This window comes from Netta rufina (genome assembly GCF_964035555.1).
Source record: "Netta rufina genome assembly, chromosome: 1".
Taxonomy (NCBI): Eukaryota; Metazoa; Chordata; class Aves; order Anseriformes; family Anatidae; genus Netta; species Netta rufina.
The window spans coordinates 169,964,449-169,986,957 of NC_140123.1; the positions used below are offsets into that span (position 1 = coordinate 169,964,449).

Here is a 22,509-nt window from a genome sequence, read left to right on the forward strand (position 1 = left end):
GCTGGTGTACCCTCTGGAGCAGCTCCATCTCCAAAGCACCGTACTAGCAATTCACAGCCTTTGGCAAGCAATTTGCAGGCAGGGCCACCATCTGTCATTTGCCTTCCTATAGCCAGGCTGTCCTGGGCAAAGCCGTTTCTTCTTAAACATCTTTGTGCCACCTTGAAAGTGCCACAGTTGGACATGACGAGTACTGGGATATTTAGAAAGCCATTTTTGTTTCGGCTGTGGGCTTTACAAATTCTGCCTTTGCCTTAAGATTTCTTCCTCTGTATCAAGCCAATATAAGTAGATGGACTCAGGCTTTAACTCCAAAGTAGCAATTTCAGTTGCCAAGCAGGATAGGCTACAAAACAGCTCTCCCAGGATGAATGCCCATTTCAGAAAAAGTGAGAAGGAGCACCTGTCCTTGGGGTAACATCCACCTCCTGCTCACGGCAGGAGTGGAGAGTCCCCCTCCGCACAGCCTGCCAGTGAAACAGGGATCCCAGCAGGGAGGCTGTGCTTTGACACGTGTGTGACACTGAGATGTTGGGCTTGTACTGAGCCTTCAAAGAGGCGAGGGGAAAATGAAGCCACATCTCTTTCCTCTGTAAGGCACTACAAAGAAAGCTCACAGAGTTTTTGGGCTTGGTTTTCACAGGATCATATATATATATATACATGTATACACACATGCATGCATGCACTTCTTTCTTTTTTTTCAAGTTCTAAGTCTAAGTCTTTCTTAAGTTTAGATCCCATTCACTGTCAAGAAATGATGTCTCTACACCTAGATGGCTTGAGAAGAGAATATTTGTAGTGTCTGATGGCACCTCACACACCTGGAGAAAAATAAATTTAATGCTACTAAAAATTAATAAATTTTTGCTACTTTGGAGCTGAAGTAAAGGTAAATTTTAGTGTTACCTTTTATAAAATGCATTAGTATTATACCTGAAAAATGTGTTTGGCCCAAAGAGTCTAGAATACAATTGTCAACTGTTTTTTCTTTTCTGCTAAGTGGATGCTTCTCTCCCACATTATGCTTAATCAAGGTTTAATACCTCACTGCACCTCTATCTTGCAATGCTTTGCAGTTAGAAACTCATACCTTTATGGACTCTGTGGGTGCTATGCATGGGGCACCGTCAGGTCAGCCAGGCTCCGAATGGTTTTCCCAGGGCCAATGTTAGTTATAAAATAACACCTTGGCATTTGTACCTACACTGGACAGTATCTCTAGGTGCATAAGGTATGCATGGTCATGTGCTGCTTGCAGATAACCAAGGCAAAGCAAATACCATCTACAACGAGGGGAAAACAGCGGCTGCTCTGTTAGTGGGAACGCTGCATTTGCCACCACCCACAGAGGCATGCAGAGCTGCCAGCACAAAAACTTCTCAGCAGGACCTCTCCCTAACTCCAGCTATGTCCCAAACCTCCAAAAAGATGTCATAATCTGGCTTTAGCAGTCTCTTCTTCCTGTCAAGCAGTGGACACGGGCTATTTAATTCTGTAGTACTTGGCATTTCTTTTGAACTTCATACAGAGGTTATAGGACCAGGCTAAAGGCTGCTTTGGATACTGGAACCCTGCAGTTGGAAGTAGATGTGCATCTCTTGTCTTTGGAGTTTGGTACTAACTTAGATTTTCTGTTTATTGTTGGGAAAAAGCTAGAGAAAAAAATATTTTTACAGTATTTTCTATCCCAGATTCTGAAGTGCTTGACAGGCGGCAGAAGTCCAAGACTCACCACAGTCAGAGGGTGGAAAGCGCTTCCTAAACACAAACAAATGAACAAGCAGGCAAACAACAGACATAAAACCAAATAGGGAAAATGACACAGAGAAACCCCAGCTCCAGGAGTCGCGGAGGATTTCTGTGAAGGAGCAAAACCCAGTGCTATCAATGCCACTTTTATTCTGCTGCAGCATATTTGGTGGCTGGGAGACCGTGTGCTCAGGGCAAGGACTAGGAATATTCTTTGTCTCAGAAAATTGAAAATATAAAACACAAGACTATGCTAGCAGCATATTCCCATTATTAATTAAACTTTTGAAACAGAAGTATAATATTGAAATTAAAATTCTACCCAGAGAAAAGACCCTTTAGTGTTATTTTTAATTACCACAGCTTAAAATGACAAGCCCTCAAAGTATGAAGATCTTTTTTCTACCGACATAATAGATTATCAATGGTTTTTAGACACTGAGATGCATTGAACATTTACCTAATTCAACCTGATATTTAACTCTTGAACCTTCAATGGATGGAGGAAAGATCAAGTTTACTTCAAAATTGACCCTATTAATCTTGCAGATGTCTTTTTTCCTCTAAATACCAGATCCTAACCATAGACAGCCCTATGCAAATCTTATGCAAATACTTCCTTTATTTACCTGTTTTTTTTTTGTTTTTTTTTTTTATTATTATTTCTCAAGGTCTGATAAAAAGTAAAATTAATACTGGATCTTTCAGTAAGCAGATCAAAAAAAAAAAAAACAAAAAAACGTGTGTGTGGGGGGGGAACAAAAAGATGGTATTTTTAAGAAAAGCAGCAGCACTTAGAAGAGAAAAACATGGTACCTGATCATGATTGCACTTCTCACGTTCTTTACTTGGCTTGCTCTAAAACCAAATACAGCAAACCTGAGCTGCACAGCTGAAAGCCAGAGGAAGCCACAGTTACCCTGCAGAAGGAAGCACTGCAGAGATAACAGCACCCAAAGACGAGCACAGGGTGGGATTTGAGATTGTGAGCACCTCTTTTAAGGCAGGCACCTAAGCTGGGTTAGGTACCACTGGCTGTCTCGGGGGTGGAAGCCTTGCTGGCACAGGGCAACTCCGTTCCCCACCAGCCACAGGGAAAGTCTCAGCAAATGGCATAGGTCCAAAATCCAGCTTCCAGACCTCTGAAATCAGGTGAATGACCCCTTCCCTTCTTCAAATGAAAAAACAGATGTAACAGAAGTGTACAAGGCACAGGTAGCTGGGGGAGAGGGTGAGAGAAACAGGTTAGAATGAAAAGAAAAACCATTAAAACAAATAAAAAGAACTTAAAAAACATGCCCTTTTTTCCTCAAAGGAACACAGTAATTAACAAATAGGGTTTAATCCACACAGATATAATTTTTGGCTCACTGCTCTTTTGGGGCTGTAACCAGTATTTATCTATATTTAATCTTGATGCTTTTCATGGCCTGGAATCTCCTGACTGTGCTGGATAGCAGACACAGAAGGGCTGTTAAAATCCCTTGATTTCAGCCTGTGCTCGCTTCAGTCAGGGAGGCTTTTCAATAAAGCTGCTCTGGGCATTGGCATTACCAAGAAGAGAATGTGGCCAGTTACTCACAGTAACTGCACTAAGCAGTGAAATTACTCCGGATTTATATGTGACAAGAGTTTTAGCCCAATGTACCAATCCAAACTCGCAGTATCCTGGGACTTCACAAAGTCAGACAAGTTCTGAAGTCAGTCTGACCCAAACGTCAGTGCAGAAATCTGTTTTTAAAGCAGTTTTCAAAGAAATAAATCACATACTCTCCCTCTTTCTCAGAAAAAAAAAAAAATCTTATAAAACCGGATCTACTTTTATTTTGAAAAACTGTTCAAGTCAGTTAAAAACAAACAAACAAAAACCAAACCAAAACAAAAACATGACACCTTTAAATACCAGTGCAGGCAAAACTCCTGCCAAGGATGGTTTCTCTAGGCAAATAAACCAAGAAATGTATCACTTTCTAAGTCCGGAGAAGAACTTTAGAAACTCCAGGCCAAAAGCAGCCTTTGGGCAATATTCAAGGCTGTCAAGACACATAAAGCAGCATTAAAATAATCCTCCAGCATTAGGTAAATACTAAATGCAGGTACCATAGGCATTTCTGGGGGACAAAGGCATGGCTGGCACTGACTTCAGTGGGCTAGGAAAAGGCTTTTCCACGATTAAGGACTGCCATCACTCCAAGGGCTCTCTTTATGACCAGAAAAAAAAACCCAAACTACAATGGAGAGAAGTAAAGTAGGACATAAAATTTTATTCTGAAATGATCTCTGGCCACAACAATAAAATGTAACAAATATTCACTAGAACAGTCTTAACTCCTGTCATCAGCTGTACAATACATACAGTATCATAAAACTGGCCACTAGGATTAAAACCCCACTACAACATCTTTAATGTTAAGTGGCAACAGCAGCATCTCACAGAAAAGTATACATACATATATACACAGTCCACATTCAATCGTTTTTCACATGTTTTCAGTACACACAGTTGCAGCATATTACAGTCACGTGTCTAAGTCGTTGCCCAATAAAACCCCAAGCTACTGCTTAGACGTCGTTGTAGAGCAGTCGAACTGAGTAATTACAATTTGTAGCAGAGATGTACAAGCCCCTCGAAACAATAATTCACAAATGTTTTTGTTTTATTTAAATGCTACCGTAGCGTTAAACTGGGCAATATTCTAATCTTTACCGACTGGAAAAAGATAAAGTGTTCTTTTTGTACGTATCACAAATATCGATGGAAAAAAATACTAAAAAATGGAGAGCATTAAATAATGCACACCCTTTCCAAAAGATTCTAATATTGCCCAATGCTACTTGTGTCTAAAGTGTTTCCAACGTTCCCATGAAGTCATTTATAACTTCAAACCACCCACCAAGTTAAAAGTGGCTTAAGTGCCTTGCACCCAAATTGTAAAAATCCCTGGCCACCTTTATAAGAGCCAGGCACATATAAAAGGAATGCACTTTGGTTCATACCAAATGCCCTGGGATTAAATCACACTATAAAACTAAAGAGTCTGAGGTAAATTTTTACAAATACAGTTGATTTCTGTCTAGTGTTACCGTAACAAAAATTTATTAAAAAAAAAAAAAATCAATTTGATGTTAAAGTACAACCAATGAGGAAGGGCCGTCTTTAACCCCTTAGCGAGACGTCCTACAAGAACAGAGTGTCCTTTCCACCCCAGCAGTGTGATTGCCTTATTGTTTCTGTTAAGGCCTCGATAATCTACAGGATGTTTTAAAACAGGTTCGGCGTTTAAAAATAGGTTTCATCCCTACGCTCCAGTATTCAAAGGGTTAAAGAGGCCAAGATGCATGCCCTACAACATGGCATTGGTAACAAAAGGCACATTGTTAACACCAAGGGCACAATCCATCCTCTATTGTTAATCTACACATCTTGCATCACTCTGTTGTTCCAATACACTTCAGTGGTAATGAACACTCCAGTGGTGCAAGAAACTGAGCCAAGTGAGACTGCAACCAAAGACAAGACAACACTGTGCTATTACTAAATCTGAAAATAGCTCAGACATCTCCAGACAATGGTAACATGTGAGACTAAGCACTGTTTCCAAGCCAACTTCTATCAGCCTAATTATCAGAGCCCTTATAATAAAATCACACCAAAGCAAGAGGCAACGTCTTCTCCCCCCCGCCCCCCTCCTTTTTTACACGTATAAATAAGCTACAATAAAAAGCAGCCACATAACTTAGAAACCTTGATGTAGCTGCTTCTTTAGTATAGAGGAAGTTCCACTATATCTGGGTTAAAAAAATAGCTCTGCACACTATATTTTGGCCTTAAAGTTTCCGGTAGCATTTATGAAGAAGGTTGGTCATAAATGCGTTATTGGCATTACGAACTGGTTACATGTAAAATAAAATTTAGTGGTTTTAGCCCATTAATGACCCATGAACCTTATGAACGTTTTCATCTTCAATTGTCATGAAAGGCAGGAACACGTATCAAGGTTATCTTCAAAATATACTAAGGGGGAGGCGATTCTTTTTCCACCCCTCACGTAAGTAACCCCATTTCTTAACTTTTGCAGGAAGAGCTAAGGTAGAAAGGAGTGGTAAAGCCAAGTAGTTGGTGGAGGAAGTAAAGAATCCCAGTTACTGTAAAAAAATACACAGTACTGTATTCCCACAGTCATGGGAGTCAGCTAATTTTATAGGAAAATTAATATCTCTCTTTTCCAGACTTAGAATTTACTGACCATAACTTACTGGATATTCATATTCCAAAAGCCACTTCTCTTAGCTGTATTACTATATTTCATTTTTAACATGATTTCACACATGTTTACATATTGCACTTACACACATTGTATAAAGTTGTGAACATTTAACACTAAATAATTTACTTTGACTAGAGGCAGGAAATGATCTTTTTTTTTTATATATATATAAAAAAGTAATAAAGATGGTTGATTGATGCTCTAATTTTTACAGTTATCAATCAACAAATACCATCCTCTACTCAGAAATTATTTTTGGAGCTTCTTTAGGTGTTGACTTTTTGGCAAGAAGTTGAGTGATATGTTTCCTGAGAATTCTGTCGTTTCATACTTCTATCCCTCCCCCAGTCTTACATTAAATTAAAAGACAAACCAAAACAAACAAACAAACAAAATTAGGCTGTAAGTGGTAAATCTTAATGAACATGAAGAACAACTTAACCGGAAACTTTCTTGGCCTCTCAGGGGACCATGCTTTAAGTGTTTTTCATAATTTGTACAAGTAACTTAGTAAGATCTGTGCATATAAAGGTTGCCTATAGTAAAGTTATTGAGGTTTTATGCAATCCATTCTAGTCTCTCTCATCCTAACATCCATAAACCCTTCTAGATTATATTCTACGTTGTTTAAAATTCCCTTTTCATATGCTGTTTTATACATCTAATGTAGACCACAGTCATTGCATGTGATGAGATACCAGTCTTAGATTTCAAACTGTTCCTGTTGAAAACATGCTACAATGTGTAAATATTTCTCACGTAGGTCTAGATATTACTCCTCAGTAAAGACCATCTTTCTTCCATGAATATAACTAAAAGTAAAAAAATGAAAAACCAAACATCAGCACACACACACATGAACAAATCTATACATATCTCTAACTGCTCCTTCAAAATCATTTTCAGCTACAAGCGCCAAAGATTGAGCCAAATTCCAGTCATTTAACTTTTCTTTGATATTTCTCCTGTGTTAGTAAATATCTAAGGTGGTGCCTGCCAAGTGAAATGCTTTCCAAAGCAGATCTTTGCATCTACACCTATGCTCTCTAAAGAAATGTACCTGTCTGCAGAAAACCATACAGTAACATAGTGTTTGCCCCTACGTACAGATTTGATCTGAAGTGTAAATGTACCAGAGAGGTCACAATCGCTCAGATAGACATTGTCAGAAGAAATAAAAACAACCTATGAAATTCATGTAGCATTAACAGTCTGGAAGTTACAGTATAAAACTGACAAAACAAGCACTTCTGCCTATGTGATTCAGGGAAGCCAAGCTGCACATGAGGAGAGAAAATAGAGAAAAAAAAAAAAAAAAAAAAAAAAGAACAGAGAGAAACCCAGTGTGAATCCTCAGTGTTATATACCTGAAATGAAGTCCAGAATGTTTTGCTTTACCTGACTTCAGGTTTAGGAAGCAACTCATCAGTCACTTTCAGATTTAGAGGAACAGACATACTTTCAGCTTCATTCTCTCAGGCCTGTTCCTCTCACTCTAGCACATGGCATGTACAGTAGAAAGTCTATTTTAGCCCTAGAAGTTCTTTTCTTTTTTTTTTTTTTTTTGCATTACATATGAATGATCATTTTAATCAAAAACATTGCTGTCTAATAGAGAAACCATTCCACAGGCGGTGACTGTATCATTACTAGGTGATACCACTACTTTTTCTGGGCTACCATACAGCAAATGACAATATTACATGCTATGGCTCCATTTCAGATAACAAGTTTGCAGGTGCTTAACTGTATTTCTTTGAGAATTCTCCCTGGAGTCCAGTCAGGCATGGGTGTTAGTGTTTGCAGGATCAAGACCCATACCCGTAAACTCCAGAAGAGCCTTACGAATTTACCCCAGGTGAAACTTAATATGAACCATGGAAGAGAAAGGTTAATACCTTTGACACCACGCTGCAATGCATGACAATCATGTTGTAACCAGTGGCCTGCCACTGATGTTTATTACTGTGTCACACTAGTTACAGTAAGGCTAATTGTACTGTAGAAGACAAACATTTTAAAAAATAAGTATAAAAACTTAAAGCATTGTCCCCGTGTTTTTATAAAAACAAAATCAACATTTCTTACATTTAAAATGAGTGCTGAAAGATACAAATGAATAAAGTTACTGAGCAAATAAAAATGTATTATCTGAGCTACTTTTTCATACAAATAAGGCTCAGCCACATTGTATCTCTTGTATTAACAGCATTGGGTTTTTCAAACTCAGCTAACGAGTTTTGGCAACACTGTTCTTTGCTGAATATTCCCATTGGCATCTGTCATCTGTGCCAAATTAGTCCTCAGTTTTGAAGCTGAGCTTGAAGTCGGAGGTAACTTGGAAATCGATGTTATAGCACCAGTGCTCTCTGTAATTCTCTTTGCCGAGGCTTTCTCCCCAGTTGGAGGCTTTGGCAACCGTCTCCTTAGCCAGGGATGCCGCAAAGCCTGGCTGGGTGTCATACGGATAGCGGGATCCCATTCTAAACACTGTTTTAAAAAGTCAAGGAAGAGGGGATCATCACATCCCTTTAATGCATTACCCCATTCTCTGCTCTCTGGCGGGCCGCGTAGTTTGCCCCTCCGAGAGCGTCCACCGTTAAGTATTACAGAACCATCAGACAAGGTTGTGATGGTGCAGTAGCGGGGATAACCCTTAGAGCTCACAAAGTTTTTGGCTCGCTTGGATGAATCCAGGAGTTTTGGGGAAGGCATGCCCAATAGCTCGATCATACAAGCCAGCTGGTCTCCTTCATCTTCTCCAGGCAAAAGTGGGTAACCGGTGAGAAGTTCTGCTAGAATACACCCCAAGCTCCACATGTCTATGGGCATCCCATAACGAGCACCAAGGATGACTTCAGGCGCACGGTAAAAACGCGACTGAATGTAAGTGTAGACACGCTGGTGCTCGTAACAACTTGAGCCAAAATCGATCACTTTAATACCACTTCTACCCTGTTGCTTTAACAGAATGTTCTCAGGCTTAAGGTCACAGTGAATGATTCTATTTTTGTGCAAAGCATCCAAGCACTGTAAAATTGAGTGGGCAAACTTGCGGACCAAAGGCAGGCTAAAGCCCTGAAACTTGTTTTTCTTTATTAATTCGTACAGGTTCATGCTCAGCAATTCAAATGTCATGCAGATATGGCTGCGGAATGTGAAGTTTTCCAACATGTGAATAACATTCATGTTGTTATCCTTATCTTGTTTCCGGAGGTGCTCCAGAATCCTAATTTCTTCCGCAGCTTGGCGGTGGAAACGCTTTTCATTTCTCACCATTTTTAGTGCCACATGCTGATGCATCTTGTGATCGTAGGCCTTCACCACCTGCCCAAAGCTTCCTTTCCCTATAACTTTCAGGACTTCGTATCTGTACGCAATATGATCGTGGGGCACTTGCACGTAAGACCCCTGGTCATCATCGTACCCGCCGTTGTTTGGACCACCAATCACACCTTGCCGCTTCTTTGCATTTGGACCCAAAAAGTATATTTCAGGGTAGCAAAAAATCTCGTGATGCTCAAAAGCTGTTAATTTTTGCATGTATTGCTTCATTGCCTGCTCTGGTGTCATAACGGAGGCTTTCACCTTCCCTGTTCCATCCGTAGATTTTAAAGAGCTGGAGCTCCCTTGTCGTCTGTGAGCACTCTCTGACTGTCTGTCCTGAACCACTGGCAATCCAGATTTGCCCAGCGTTGTAAGTCCATTCGGCTGCGTTGTCAGAACCGTCCTCTTGTTACTGTTATCTTCAAACAGCTGTTGAACCTGGATTTGTCCATGGCTACCAACATGGAGGTGCTCATTCATCGTGTGCTTACTGCCTCCAACCTAAAATTGGAAATAAATACATACCCAGTTAACAAGAAAGGCATAAATTCTTCTACACTTCACCATTCATTCTGAACTCAAAACCTGAAAACAAAGTATTTTCTTAAAATTCAGCTGTCTACAGCTAATGTAAACAATACAACACACATACTACAACACTACTAGATGCTACTACATCCTCCAGATCCTACTTTCTCAAATTCCACCTTGGTGATTCTCTGAAATGTTTGTAACAAGGCAGTCAATGGTGTGCTACAACATTAAGCGAACAATTCCTCCAAGGAACCTTCAAGGCAACAGTCCTGTTACACCAGGAAGTATGCTTGAGGGATATTAAATCAGATTTCAGAGTAGCAATTTTATTTATGCTGAAGATCAATATATAATGCCTGCTAGAGCTTACATAGCTAGGGCTCTCCCAGTTTTCTGTTCTCAGAAATCAAAATTTTAACTTGTTCTAAAACTAGCTGGATATCAAAAGCACCAGACACAACTTTAAACAGTGAGGAATGTGCTGGGACCTGCACAAAGAGGAGAAGAACCTGGACATTTCTCAAGTTTGAGAGAAGCCATTCCCTGCTTGCGATTGAGACAGTCCCTATTCAGCAAAGCACTCAAATCAATGTATAAGCATAAGTACATCCCTCAGCACTTTGCCACGCCAGCCTTACAATGACTTTTAACCAAGATGAGATCTGGGGCCTGATACAGACTTGAATGGGAAGAAGATCTTTGCCTTGAAGAACATACATGCAACTTTATTTTATAGGGATGGAGAAAGTATTTAGTTGATTCTACAGATTACATTTGTTCTTTACAGTTTTCACAAGGGAGAAGAAGCACTCAGCATTTTCAAGCAAAGAAATACTGGAGAATGAAAACAGCAAGTAACCTGTTACTTTTAAGGAGAAACAGGAAATTTACAAGCATATACTTGCCACAAAAATAGCTGTCCTTAAAATTCCTCATTTGCTCTAAAGTAGAGGATAATTAGTCTGTCTTTTCTGCCTGGTCTTAGACAGACGTGGGAAGAATTCCCCTGCTGTCTCTCCAGCTGATTCACCAGCCTTAATATTTATGCCAAATTACCATCCCAAAGTTCACAGATACTGTCAGACAGATGATCAAGTCAGGGTTGAGAGCGCTTTTAATCTGAACCTTATTTTTTCTATGCAGCTAAGGAAAACACGTTCCCTGTTCACTTCAGGTCGCTGAAATGAAATCAGAAAACGACAGTTGTGTGCAGTGATACGAGGCACTGAAATCTGTCCTGCAACTGCAGAGGTGCTTCCTAATGAAAAAGCCAGGACAAGCAATGCAGATTCTAGCACCATTTTTGCTTCTGTTAAGGTATCAGTCAGATACGGTAGTAACTTGGTTTTGTCATTTCATTAAATTGCTCCCAAGGAGTATCCAACTTGCAAAGGTTTTGCCTTTGGATAATATTTTGAAATTTGCAGCTCATAAGCTCACACAATGCAAGAACAAGAGCTCTCAGGGACTGTTTCTGCTGAGTTCACTGTTCTCCTGTTTCCATTTTGACTCACGCTGAATGACTGGTCCGTTTTATTTCATCACTGCAGTCGGACTGCGTAGGTTTATTTGCAGAGCAATTTCAGCTCGTGCAATCAGATTTGATTGATCTCATAGAAAGTGCCACCACACAATGGCAATTCAGAGCAAAGGCACCTGCAACATTCAAGCACAAGGAAGATATATAGGATATTGACATTAATTGTCTTCCTGGTTTGATGTCTCAAAAGCACCAGGGAATTGCCTACAGGGATTCCTGCAGGCCAAGTTTGAAGCACACTCCTGCAACAGTCTCGTTAAGGTTGTCCTGATCCTGTATATGCAGCAGTGACTGAACCTAAGAGAATTTGGCCCCAAGAGCTGCTAGGAGGTGCACCTCAGAAGAACTGGATCTGGTTTGTAAGATGTGTTTGGAGGTTCAGTGCATGCTGCATGGCAAAATTCCCTGAGAGAAATGCACAACAAAGCAGCAGAGTAACTGTACAGACCACAAATACTTCAGCCAAGAAACTCCAGGTACAAACACTTCTTCTGCAGGGCTGCTTGACCAGCAAGGCAGCACATACCTTGGTAAACTGGGAGCAGATTATACTAACGTATGGCCAATGAGAAAGAAAAAGCACAGGGAGAAAAACATCTCTCAGAATTTCTTAACACAAGTGCTCATTGACACAGTTCACATTTTGAATTAATTCTCTTTTTATTTCCACTTGAGTCGCCTGTTTTCGCAGTTAGCTATTTTCTTCCCTTCCCAAGCACTGCACGTTTCAATAGATGTGCTGCGTAATTCTTCAAACTTCAGTTGTTTGCTTTGTACCAGGGCTTTGGAAAAAAAAAAAAAAACCAAAAAAAACCCCACAAACATTTGTCCACTTTCAAAAGTCCGCTGGGACTAAGGAGTTCTTCTTCCTAAAAAGCACGTTTGTAAACACATCTCTAAAGTGTAAACCATGTAGCTCTGCTTCCTGTACCTTGAGGCAGCCTCTTTGTTTCCCTTGCTGCTCATAGGGTTGTTGTTTTTTTGCAAGCAGCAGAATGAAATCAGCAGCATTATCCCAGCTTCACCCCAAATCTACAGTGACCGGTTCTACCAGTTGCAGTCAGCTGCTGCTGGGGAATGCAAATGCAGATGCAGACGGTAGCACTGGTTTTCTTTGTGGAAGAAAAGCCACTAAATCAGCACAGGCTCTGCTCCAAAGCTTGTGGGGGAGATGACAGCTCCCTTTTCTTTCAAAAACCCCAGCGGGAGTTTCAGAGGTATCGGACACATCGCAGCAGAAGAACCACCACCTTTTCTTCTCTCTCCTATCAGGATGAGCTGAGGGCTGGATTCTCACCAGCCCTTTGCTCTGCCTATCTGCTTCTGCCTACCAGCTGCCTGAGATTTGCTGTCAAGTTGGGGCTTGCACTGCTCACACGCTCCGCAGGCTTCACCGGTGACGCTCCAAGTTCCCCAAACCACAGCTAATGGGCTTGGGAAGCTACAAAGGGCTACAGCCCTCTCCGTCCTGCAGCAAACTGCTCACGGCTCTCAGGATCTCCATCAGCCTTTCATCCGAAACCACGAGCCTGAGAGGTTTATAATGCGTCTCCCTTCTGCATCTTGGCCCATAAATTCCAGAACCAACAACCTATGTACACAGCCAACAGCCTGCACGCACTTACACACCTTCCTTACTACAATATTTGATTGCCTGTGCTCAGACCCATACACGCCTTCTAAGATTTGCATGTTTTTAGAGCACGCAGCTTCAAAAACGTCTTGATGTGCACACTTCTACATAAACATATTGAAATACCAGGTAAGCTTGAACTCGAAGAGCTAATATTGAATGTTCCAGCAACATCAACCGTAAAACAGCAAATATTACAAGGTTTTTTCCTCTCACTGCAGTGTTTCGTAACTTCAAAATCACTGCTATGATTCTGCTTTAACTTGGGTTTGCTCAGTTTATGGAAATAGATGGCTAAGCTGAAAACAATTCATGCAATCTCTGAAACAAAGACACCGAGAAAAACGCAAGCAAAAATTATTTTGTTCTTTTTCTTTCTCCTCCCTCCCCGCCTCTCCCGAAATGGATTTAAAGACAGAAGCGGACTACAGAACTACGCCTAGATGACAGAGGTGTGACGACACAGTGGTGGCATAAAACTGAGTCCTGCCTGCTAACAAGAAGGTAAACTGACAATTCTCCTGGGGTGCTGCTCAGCCAGTGCAATGGTCTGTCTCAAAACCTCCTACAAGACTGGAATGGCTGTCTGTAGGATCCAATGCCATCTTACTTAACCAATCTGATAAGTATCAAATACTTATTCTGCATGGTGTCTTCCAAAACCATTAACACATTATGCAGTTGTACCACATCCCATCTTTTCTGTAAAACGAAACAAAACCAAACAAATTAAAATAAAATAAAACCCATACTCAGTGTGCTATTAACACCCTATAAAAGTATTCAAGACTGACCCGTGCTTCAGTTTATCATTTTATTTTGAGCAAAACCCCAGAAAAAAAGACTTTCCTATCAGTCAGAATCTAGAAGGATTCGTAAAATGAATCCCAATAATAAAGCAATCGTATGATGTCCTGCAGAAATACTGCACGGGAATAAGATGTCTTCATCTGCTGTTGCTCTGTACAGATGAAAAACACCGTGCCAAAGTAATAATTTATTTAAAGAATAAATGCTGCACTCTAAACCCCTTTCTTTACAGTTCTTCCAGGCACGCCAGTTTCAGCCCCAGTGAGCTTACCACGCTCGAGGCATATGGTATCAGGTGTAGCATGCTTCACTGCCTATTTTGGTGACTACAGCCCGAATAAATGTACAAAAGGCCCTTTTTCCTTGATAAATGAATTCAACAGCATTCCTCTGTTCAGAACTAAAAATAGCTGCTAATTAGCACGATAACAATAATGCAGGATTATCATAATGGTTTTATTATGAGTGTGGGTTTTATACACTGAAAAAGACTAAGCCCTTGTCCTAAAGAGCTGGTGTTCAACAAGAGCTGTAGAAAAAAAATAAATAAAAAAAAAAATCATTTGGATTTTTCGTTGCTGTCACACACGGCCAACATAAGCTTATTTTTGAAAAGTTAACATTGACTTTACACTGCAAATATTTTCAGAGACAGAGCTATGCTTCAGGAGCGATACTGATTCATAAATTCCCTTCCACCTGTCTGGGCTATGCTGTGCATACGCAGTGAGCCTGGATACTCGTGGGGCACCCCTGTGTGTTACCCACGTTCAAATCAACAAGGACACTCCGTGCACACTACATCCAACCTTCAGGGAAGTTGATGTGCACATGTAGGAGAGATGTGCCCAGATGTTCTGCGCTCCCATGGCACAGCCACCAACTGTTAGAGCCCAAGTTTCAGATGTCCTCCCAAAGAAATTGAGGTAGCTTCACTTTCCCCTAAGCCAAAGTTTCATGCAGAAGAATCACCCAAAGAAACCTAGGCAGAGCAAGGTCGTGACTGTATACTTATTTCCACTCAAAGATGACAGCATTTCTGTGGCAATTTATTACACAAACATATCAGAATAGGAAGATGTTTTCTTTGTTTCTTCTTGCTTTAAAAACAGCAGCACACAACAAAAAAAAATTTGCAGCATGTGACCCACCAGATCTTCAGGTAACAGACTCCAGGGATCTCTGTTCCATCATAAATTATTATTTTTTAATTATATAATTTCAAGATTAAGGCTGAATGATGCAAAAGTATATGGTTACACTCGTCCCTGGTGGCAAAAGAAAACAGGCCTGCTGCAGGGAAATCTTGGAAAGGCCTTGAAGAAAGAGGGCACTGAATGAGGCACTGTAAATGGGTTGTTGTTACAGTCCCAGACAGGAGGAGAAAAAGATTAAGACTGCTTTACTGCGAGAGAAACAGGAAGAGTGCAGAACGCAGGGACATGTGCCAAATAAGAAAGAACAGAGATGGAGGTAGGCAGGAGACAAGAGTCTGGGAGAGAGACTCACAGACGGGTGGGGATTTACACAAGCAAAGCAGCAGGCAAGCAAGATAATCTCTACTGCAGCATGTCAAGTGGATGCAAGCACACCGTAATGAAACAGGACAGAGCAAATAGGAAACGATTCCAATCACTAATGCAAAAACTTAGGGCTTCAGAAGAGAAAACAATGACAAGGAGAGGAAAATGAGGAGGGCAAGGGATTGGGAACGAGTTCACGTTTTCCATCGCAAGCATCCAAAAAGATAAAGTCACGGATCGAGACAGGCAAGAAAATGCCCAGGATGAAGCCCCAGATCTTTGAAAATAAACAAAACCTTTCCCTGGTACAACACACAACAGTCTGCTTAGCAACAAAGGCTGCTGCGACTGCAGAGACTGCAGCCAAAACCTCTGCCCTGTTACATGAAGCCCGTGCATCTCCCCGCTCCCCCCCCCCCAGGCTGCTGTGCCCTGCCAAACACCAAACGTCACTAGAAAGAGGGAGACAACAGCTCTGCTACAGGCTAGATCACACAACTGCTGCAAGAAAACACGGCAGGTAGCAGACTTCTTGTCTGTCTGAATTCAAAGAAAAACTTTTTGGCTTAAAGAAAAAGCTCTCTTCCATCTCAGTCTCTCCTCACAATCAGTGTATACAAGATGCACACGTGCACAGGCAGCCACAGGCAAGTTCAGCCACTTAAGCAAACTATACCTCTGAGAGTCTGAAACACAGAAGAGAAATATCCGTTTCATTTTTAGCTATTAGAGAAGTTAAAATGACACAACGGGGATGAAAACACAGTACACAGACAAATACAAGGAAAGAAAATGGTTTAGGAAAACCGAAATGTTCCATTTCAAATAGGTTTGATTGGAGGAAGCAGTGGGACACAAAAGTCACTGCGTTTCAGCCGGTGTCAGCTGAGGTCAGCAGGCCTGAAGTTTAGAGAATGCTCGCATAACATCTATAACCATTTTTTTGGTTAAAATCCAGCATTCTGATGTCACATCTGATCCTTACCGCAAAAAGTTATGTTAGCCAACCACAAAATAACAACCTACACAACTCACAGAGGCAGTCTGAGGTATTTCTGTAATAGTACCCAAGGCTAAATAAATACCGTAGAGTAGAAACGTATCGCAAAGGCAAGGCTGGCTCTGCAACAGTCAGAATCCAGAGGGCCTTGAAACACAGCAGTATAACGCTCCATCACCCTTGAGTGCTTCCATTAGGTATTCCATCTGTACGTACGTATATGCACACGCATATATGCTGAATATAAACATATGCATGCATACACAGTGAAATATGTATAAAAATACTGGAAACAGAAATATAACGCTCAAACACTCCTTGCATGCTTTCATAAAGACATCACCTTTATATACGTACGTACATAAAAATGTGTGCATCTATCTATAGACACTATACATTACATACACACATACATGTATGTATAAAAATACCAGGGTCCTGTGCTTCCAAAATTAGCCGATAGTCCCAGATACACAGCTGGATCACTGGGCTTTCTCAAATCCTAAATTAAGTCTGGGCTCTGCTACATGTGGGCCCCTGCTATTTGTGGGCCTGTCTCCATGTACAATTTCATGACTGGTGCCCAGGTTGTTGGTACTATGTTTATTTTCTGTTTTAAAGAAAAATTAAACCACTGTTCCGCTTCTAAAATTGACCAGCACCTAACTGGAATGCAAATGTGCAAAACCCTGTCTTCGATAGCAATGAACTATTCAAATAAATATCCTAGCTACATAAATATACACTGATGTTGATCTTAAGTATGCAGCTCCACCTCGAATCTGCAGAATATTCATCATTCCTTTTGAGAACATCCAACGTACACTTGCATTTTTTTTAATTTAAGCCAATTCTTTCTATAAATGGATTTGAGTAAGACGCTTTTACCCCTGAAGCTACACGGAAAGTCACCGAAACACTAATATCTAAATGCATAGTTTCACCTTCCACCAGCCCGTAATCACATTACCATTTAAAGCCCTGCCATATGTTTACAAAGATAGTATGTGAGCATCCACCAAGAACTCATTAATTCTGAGAAAAGTATGCCATCAATGCCTCTCAGGGTCAGCCTGAGATCTTTCCTAATTTAAAAGGAAATGTATTCAATAAAAATTTCAGACATTTAGTGTTAACATGACAGCCTATAGACCCCTCTCTCCACGCCGTCGTGCCTCCAGGACAAGAGATACCCTCTCTCATCCATATATAGTGGCATACTCGGGAAGTTTCATTCCTGCTAGATTAACCAGGAGTGGGAGATAACGTGAGATAGCCCAGAACCGGAAAATAACATCCTTTTCATGCCATCGGTGCTCATTTCTTTAGGTAAACCACCGCAGCCATAAAGCCGGAGCCACCCGAGCGTTGCCCCTGCACCCAGCGGGAGCCGTTTCCAGGCAGGCAGCGCTCGGCCCGCGCTCCCCACACAGACAAGGGGAGCACAAAACACCCTCAGCTCGAAAAATGCGGTTACCAGAACAGCCCCTGTTTGGGAAGGGGGGTGATTTGGGAGTGAAAAACGAGCTGTAAAGCAGGACCCAAGAGGGGCAGAGGGGTGCGCCAGCCCCCCCTCAGCGCACCCGGGGGGTGCCCAGCTCGCACCCAGCCCCTCAGCCGCCCCCCCAACGACCCCCAGCGCCCCGTGCCCCCCGCCCCGAGCCCGTGCTCACCGTGTGCGAGGCGTTGCTGGCCCTGAGCGGCGGCAATGCGAGGGGTGACGGCGGCCCGGTCCCAGCTCCTGCCCGGGCCCCCCCGGCTCCGCTGCCCGGGGAAGACTGCAGCGGGCGGCCGCTGTCCCCTGCCCTGCCTGCGGAGAGCACAGGGGTGAACGCGGAGGGCCTCGCCCGGACCCCTGCTCCTTTATTTTTATTTATTTAGCCCCCTCACCTTCCTCCTCCCGTCTTCCCCAGCCGTCCCCGCGTTTATTTCTCGCTCCCCTTCTCCCCGCCGCCAACTCACCGCCCCGCGCAACAGCCGCAGCCCGCAGCCCCCCGCCGGCCCCCCGGGCTCCGTTGCCGGGCGGGGGCCGGAGCATTGTTCCGGCACGAACGGCCCCGCGGCCGCCTCCTCCTCCTCCTCCTCTCCTTCCTCCTTCTCCTTTCTCCTCCTCCTCCTCCTCCTCCTCCTCCCCGCGCCCCACACGGCCCGGCCGGGGCGGCCCCCTCCTTACCGGCTGGGTAGGCGGCGGCGGCGGCGGCGCTGCTGGCGGAGGGTTTCTTGGTTAACATGGCCGCTGGAGAGGAGGCAGAGGAACACGCGTGCCAGGGCGCCTCTCCTCCGCTCCCCCTCGGCCTCTCCGCTCGGCTCCTGCCTCTCGGCCCCGATCAGCTACAGCGGCACCCAGACGCGTCCTCCGCCGCATCCCCCTGGCCCCGGGCCCGCCGGGCAGAGCCTCCCAGGGCTCGCCGCCTCCTCCCGCAGCAGCAGCAGCAGCAGCGGCGCTGCCACCGCAGCAGCCCCCGGCCCAAGCTCATCACCGCCCCAGCCCCCGCCCCGGTGGCCGCGGTCCCCTCGCGCGGAGGAGGGGGCAGCAGAAGGGCGGCCGGACGGGGCCCTCCTCCTCCTCCTCCTCCTCCTCCTTCTGGGAGCAGCTCGCTGCGGGGGCAATGCCCGCCCCGCCGGCCGCCTCCCTCCGCTCCGCTCCTCCCTCGGCTCCCTCCGTGCCGACACCCGCCCGGCCCCACAACGGCCCCGTGTGGAGCTCACACCCCAAACACTCCCCCGATGGACACCTCATCCCATACAGCCGCTCCTCATCCCATACACCCGCTCCTCCTCCGTCCCGCAGCGCCCGCCCGGCCGGCGATGCCCCCCCCGGGCACAGCCATCTTGGGACACGGCTTCTCCCCGTCAGGGGGGGCACCGAAAAATGGGGGGCACCGGCGGCTGTGGGGGCAAAGTTGGCACCCAGGGTGTGGACACACGGCACCCGGAATGTTTAATGGGGTGGAAACTGGAAAATGGCGGAGGGAGGAGAGGGTTTTGGCGGTGCCCCGAGCCCGCAGGAGGGGAGCGGGGTGTGGGGGTGTGAGGGGACAGCTGCCCCGCTGCCCCGAGCACGGTGCTTTGGGTGCCTGGTTTGTCGGCACGAGCGGCATTCCTGCCAAAAATAGGTGGCCGAGGAGTTGCTGGGCTTGGGACGGCGCTGAAAGGAGCTCTCCTACCTACGTAGCACAGCCCTCGTTCAAAAATCTGTGCAGGCCGCGCGTGTTTGCCTTTTGGAAACAGCTGGTGGCTCTGGAGACAGAGCGCCCTTCATCCCCTTCCACAGAAAAATAAACCTCCCCTTTCCCTGTGCCTAAGCAAAAAAAAAAATAATTAAAAAAAAAAAAATCCATCCCTGCAGCCAGAAAGACTTTGCCTCTTCCAGTTCCACAGATACATGATAAACAAAGACATTTCCTGTACTGGTACAGAGAAATAAACACTTTCCCTTAGCCCCTCCTGTCACAGAGAAAACAATCGTACCTTCTCCTGCCCACACCCACCCAATCTTTCCCTTCACTGCTGCAGACAGCAAGCTTTGTCTTCCTCAAAATCCTCCCAGATGGTCACAGACACCCCGAATTTCCCTCCCCTTCACTGCCAGTCATATAAATGCTTTCTGGTGACTCCCAGAATTTTCCTGTCATTTTCACAAGCGGCATACACACATCAAAAGTATTTGAATAACATTGTCATAATATTTGCATTTTTTGTGAGATACCTTCAACATTTAAGGAACGGTCAAGGAAAATACGCTTTTCTAGTTAGCCTAAGGAGGGGAAGGGGAAGGAAGCTTGTTCACATTCAAGCTTGATACGAAAAGCTGAAGTTGATATCAAATAATCTTTTCCTAGGGCTTGCAGGATTTCTTACTTCACTATCTTAAATGTTGAGTTCTCTGACTGTCAGAGTCACAGATGGCTTCGTGCATGTTCTGGGATTAGTTACACCTAAACACTGAGACGAGAGAAAGCCTGTTAAGTGTCCTGTTTCAACTCCTTTCTAGTCAGGTGCACCATTCACAATTTGCTTCCACTGTTTGTTCAAGCAATCTTGGGCTACTATGAAAAATATGTGTGAAAAAAAAAAAAAAAAAGAGTCTATCATGTAACAAGCAGCCTTGTAATTAAATCAGAGGGAACACATTGCATTGGTACCTGTGTGCATTGTAAGCTTTCAGCGTGAGCCTTTGAACCTTGGGCCTGCCTACATGCCTCTCTTTCTCTCTTTTCCCATCTGCAATCCATCCTGGCAGCTGCTAGTGAGGATAGTTCTACCTGATGGAGTCTGAAGTGAAGCTCAGGATGAGGACAAGCTCATCTTGATTCCCTCTGAATGCAATACAAAAAACTTCAATTTAAAAGCCTCTTTCATGCAAGATTTAGGTTGACAAAGAGGAGGAACATACTAATATAGTTGTAAAGTACCTTGGCTGCAAATACTAATTCCTTTACCAGCCTTCTGCAAAATCATAGTCACAGATCTACAAAGAAAAAAAAAAATACAAAGAAAAAAAAAAAAGAAAGAAAGAAAGAAAAAAAGGGGCTAAATACTCAAAAGCAAAGATTGCTTTTTTTTCGTGCCAAGTGTTATACTCAGGAATCTGAACTATGTCTCGCTGAGTGGCCACAAAACTTTCTTCTTTCTGACACTGGCCAACTGAACATATATATCAGCACTTTCCAGACCATTGCTGCACATAGATGAAATCAACAGACTTCAGCTCCCAGGACAAAAATATGTATTAGAAACCTGGCAGGAGAAGGTATACAGTGCTCAGAAATCAGAGGGCAAAGTGAATTAGGATTTTCTTGATCCATTTGCCTGCCCCCTCAGCTTTTATTACCCAAGAGCATGAACTGACTCTTCATGACAGAAGATTAGTCTTCCCTTACTTGCAAATAAATGTACAGTGTGTTCATGAGTGTCAGACCATTTGCCAGGGGCTTGTAAAGCAGTGGCATCAAATCACTTGTTTTTAAAAAGAATAATCTGAGGATGGTTTTTCCAGATGGGCACCCAAAAAGTCCTGCAGACTCATAAGTGCCTGCTCAGTGGGACACAGACAGTACTGGTTCTTCACCACAGTGGTCACCTAAGGAATAGGAGGAGCAGGTCAGCAGTTGAAGATGCAGGTGGGATCAGAAAGCTACTTGCTGCAAGGGAAAGCCAAGAAAGCGTCTGTCTTGATGAGGCTTAGGCTGGGCTATTAAAGGTATCATCCTCCTGTGATAAACTGTACAAAGCATTCTAGAACAAAGCTTAGCAACTATTGGTAAAAATAAAGTGGTTAAATCACATCCATTGAATGAGAGAATTAAGGTATAGTTTAAAAAAACAGAACCAGAATAGTCTAGAATAAAACATCTTATCTGTAAAACTTTGTCTAAAAGTATTCCTGCCCACATAGTACATTAAAATGCATTATTGAAGATAATACGCTAGTACAGTGAGGAGAGGTACAGAGCATGCCGTGTTTCATGAGCCATTCAGTCAGGGCTCTGCCTTGATCAGGGCTCTGCCTTGTGACCAAGAGAGGGCAATTCCAAGCAAATTACGAGGGACCACCAAGGTCGGTTTTGCCAGGCTGCCTCGGGACACGGCTCATATCTAATTGCCCTGTTTGTGCATTGCACCTCGTAAGCATCACTGTGAAATTCCCCCTGTCAATCTTTTTGCCTCCCCAAGGTGGATGCTAGTTAATTATCTGGGACTTCGGTATGTAGTTTTAGGGCGGGAGAGTAGGGCCAGTCAGTCACACGGCATCTCTGCCACCGTGGTATTAGCAAACGCTTACGTGGTCAGCCACCAGGGAATTCCTGAGACGCCACGCATGTTCAAAGCTGAGATGACGGCTCTGGGGGCTCCCACAGTGACGGGCGCAGTGGGTGCTCAGCGCCTTGCTATGCTCTGACTGTTCGCACCTGGCACAGCAAATGATTTGGGCTTTGGATAAATGACCCGTACGTAAAGCAAATCCAAGGCTACTCAAAGATATGATGAGGATGAAGGAAGTGGAAAAAAAAAAAAAAAAAGAGAGAGAAAACTGGCCTACAACATAGAAAGCAAAAAATTGGCTTATTGTTGCTTTTTCATCATCCTCTCATGCTAAGCAGAGTTTGCACAGAAGGAGA

The 22,509-nt window shown here is 43.6% G+C and overlaps 1 protein-coding gene across 2 annotated transcripts; it reads right to left on the reverse strand.

The window, feature by feature from the left end:
- Nucleotides 1–7,947: 7,947 nt before the first annotated feature.
- Nucleotides 7,948–18,750, reverse strand: DYRK2 (dual specificity tyrosine phosphorylation regulated kinase 2). Of its 2 annotated transcripts, XM_084285238.1 has the most exons (3): nt 18,561–18,750; nt 18,061–18,197; nt 7,948–9,848 (listed from the first exon to the last, which is right to left on the reverse strand). In XM_084285238.1, the coding sequence occupies exons 1-3, from the start codon at nt 18,616–18,618 to the stop codon at nt 8,247–8,249; spliced, it is 1,797 nt and encodes a 598-aa protein (XP_084141364.1). In that variant the 5' UTR covers nt 18,619–18,750; the 3' UTR covers nt 7,948–8,246. The 2 variants fall into 2 exon arrangements, with proteins under 2 accessions (XP_084141364.1, XP_084141365.1); XM_084285239.1 differs by lacking the exon at nt 18,061–18,197 and having other exon boundaries at nt 18,561–18,690.
- Between the last annotated feature and the right edge of the window lie 3,759 nt (nt 18,751–22,509).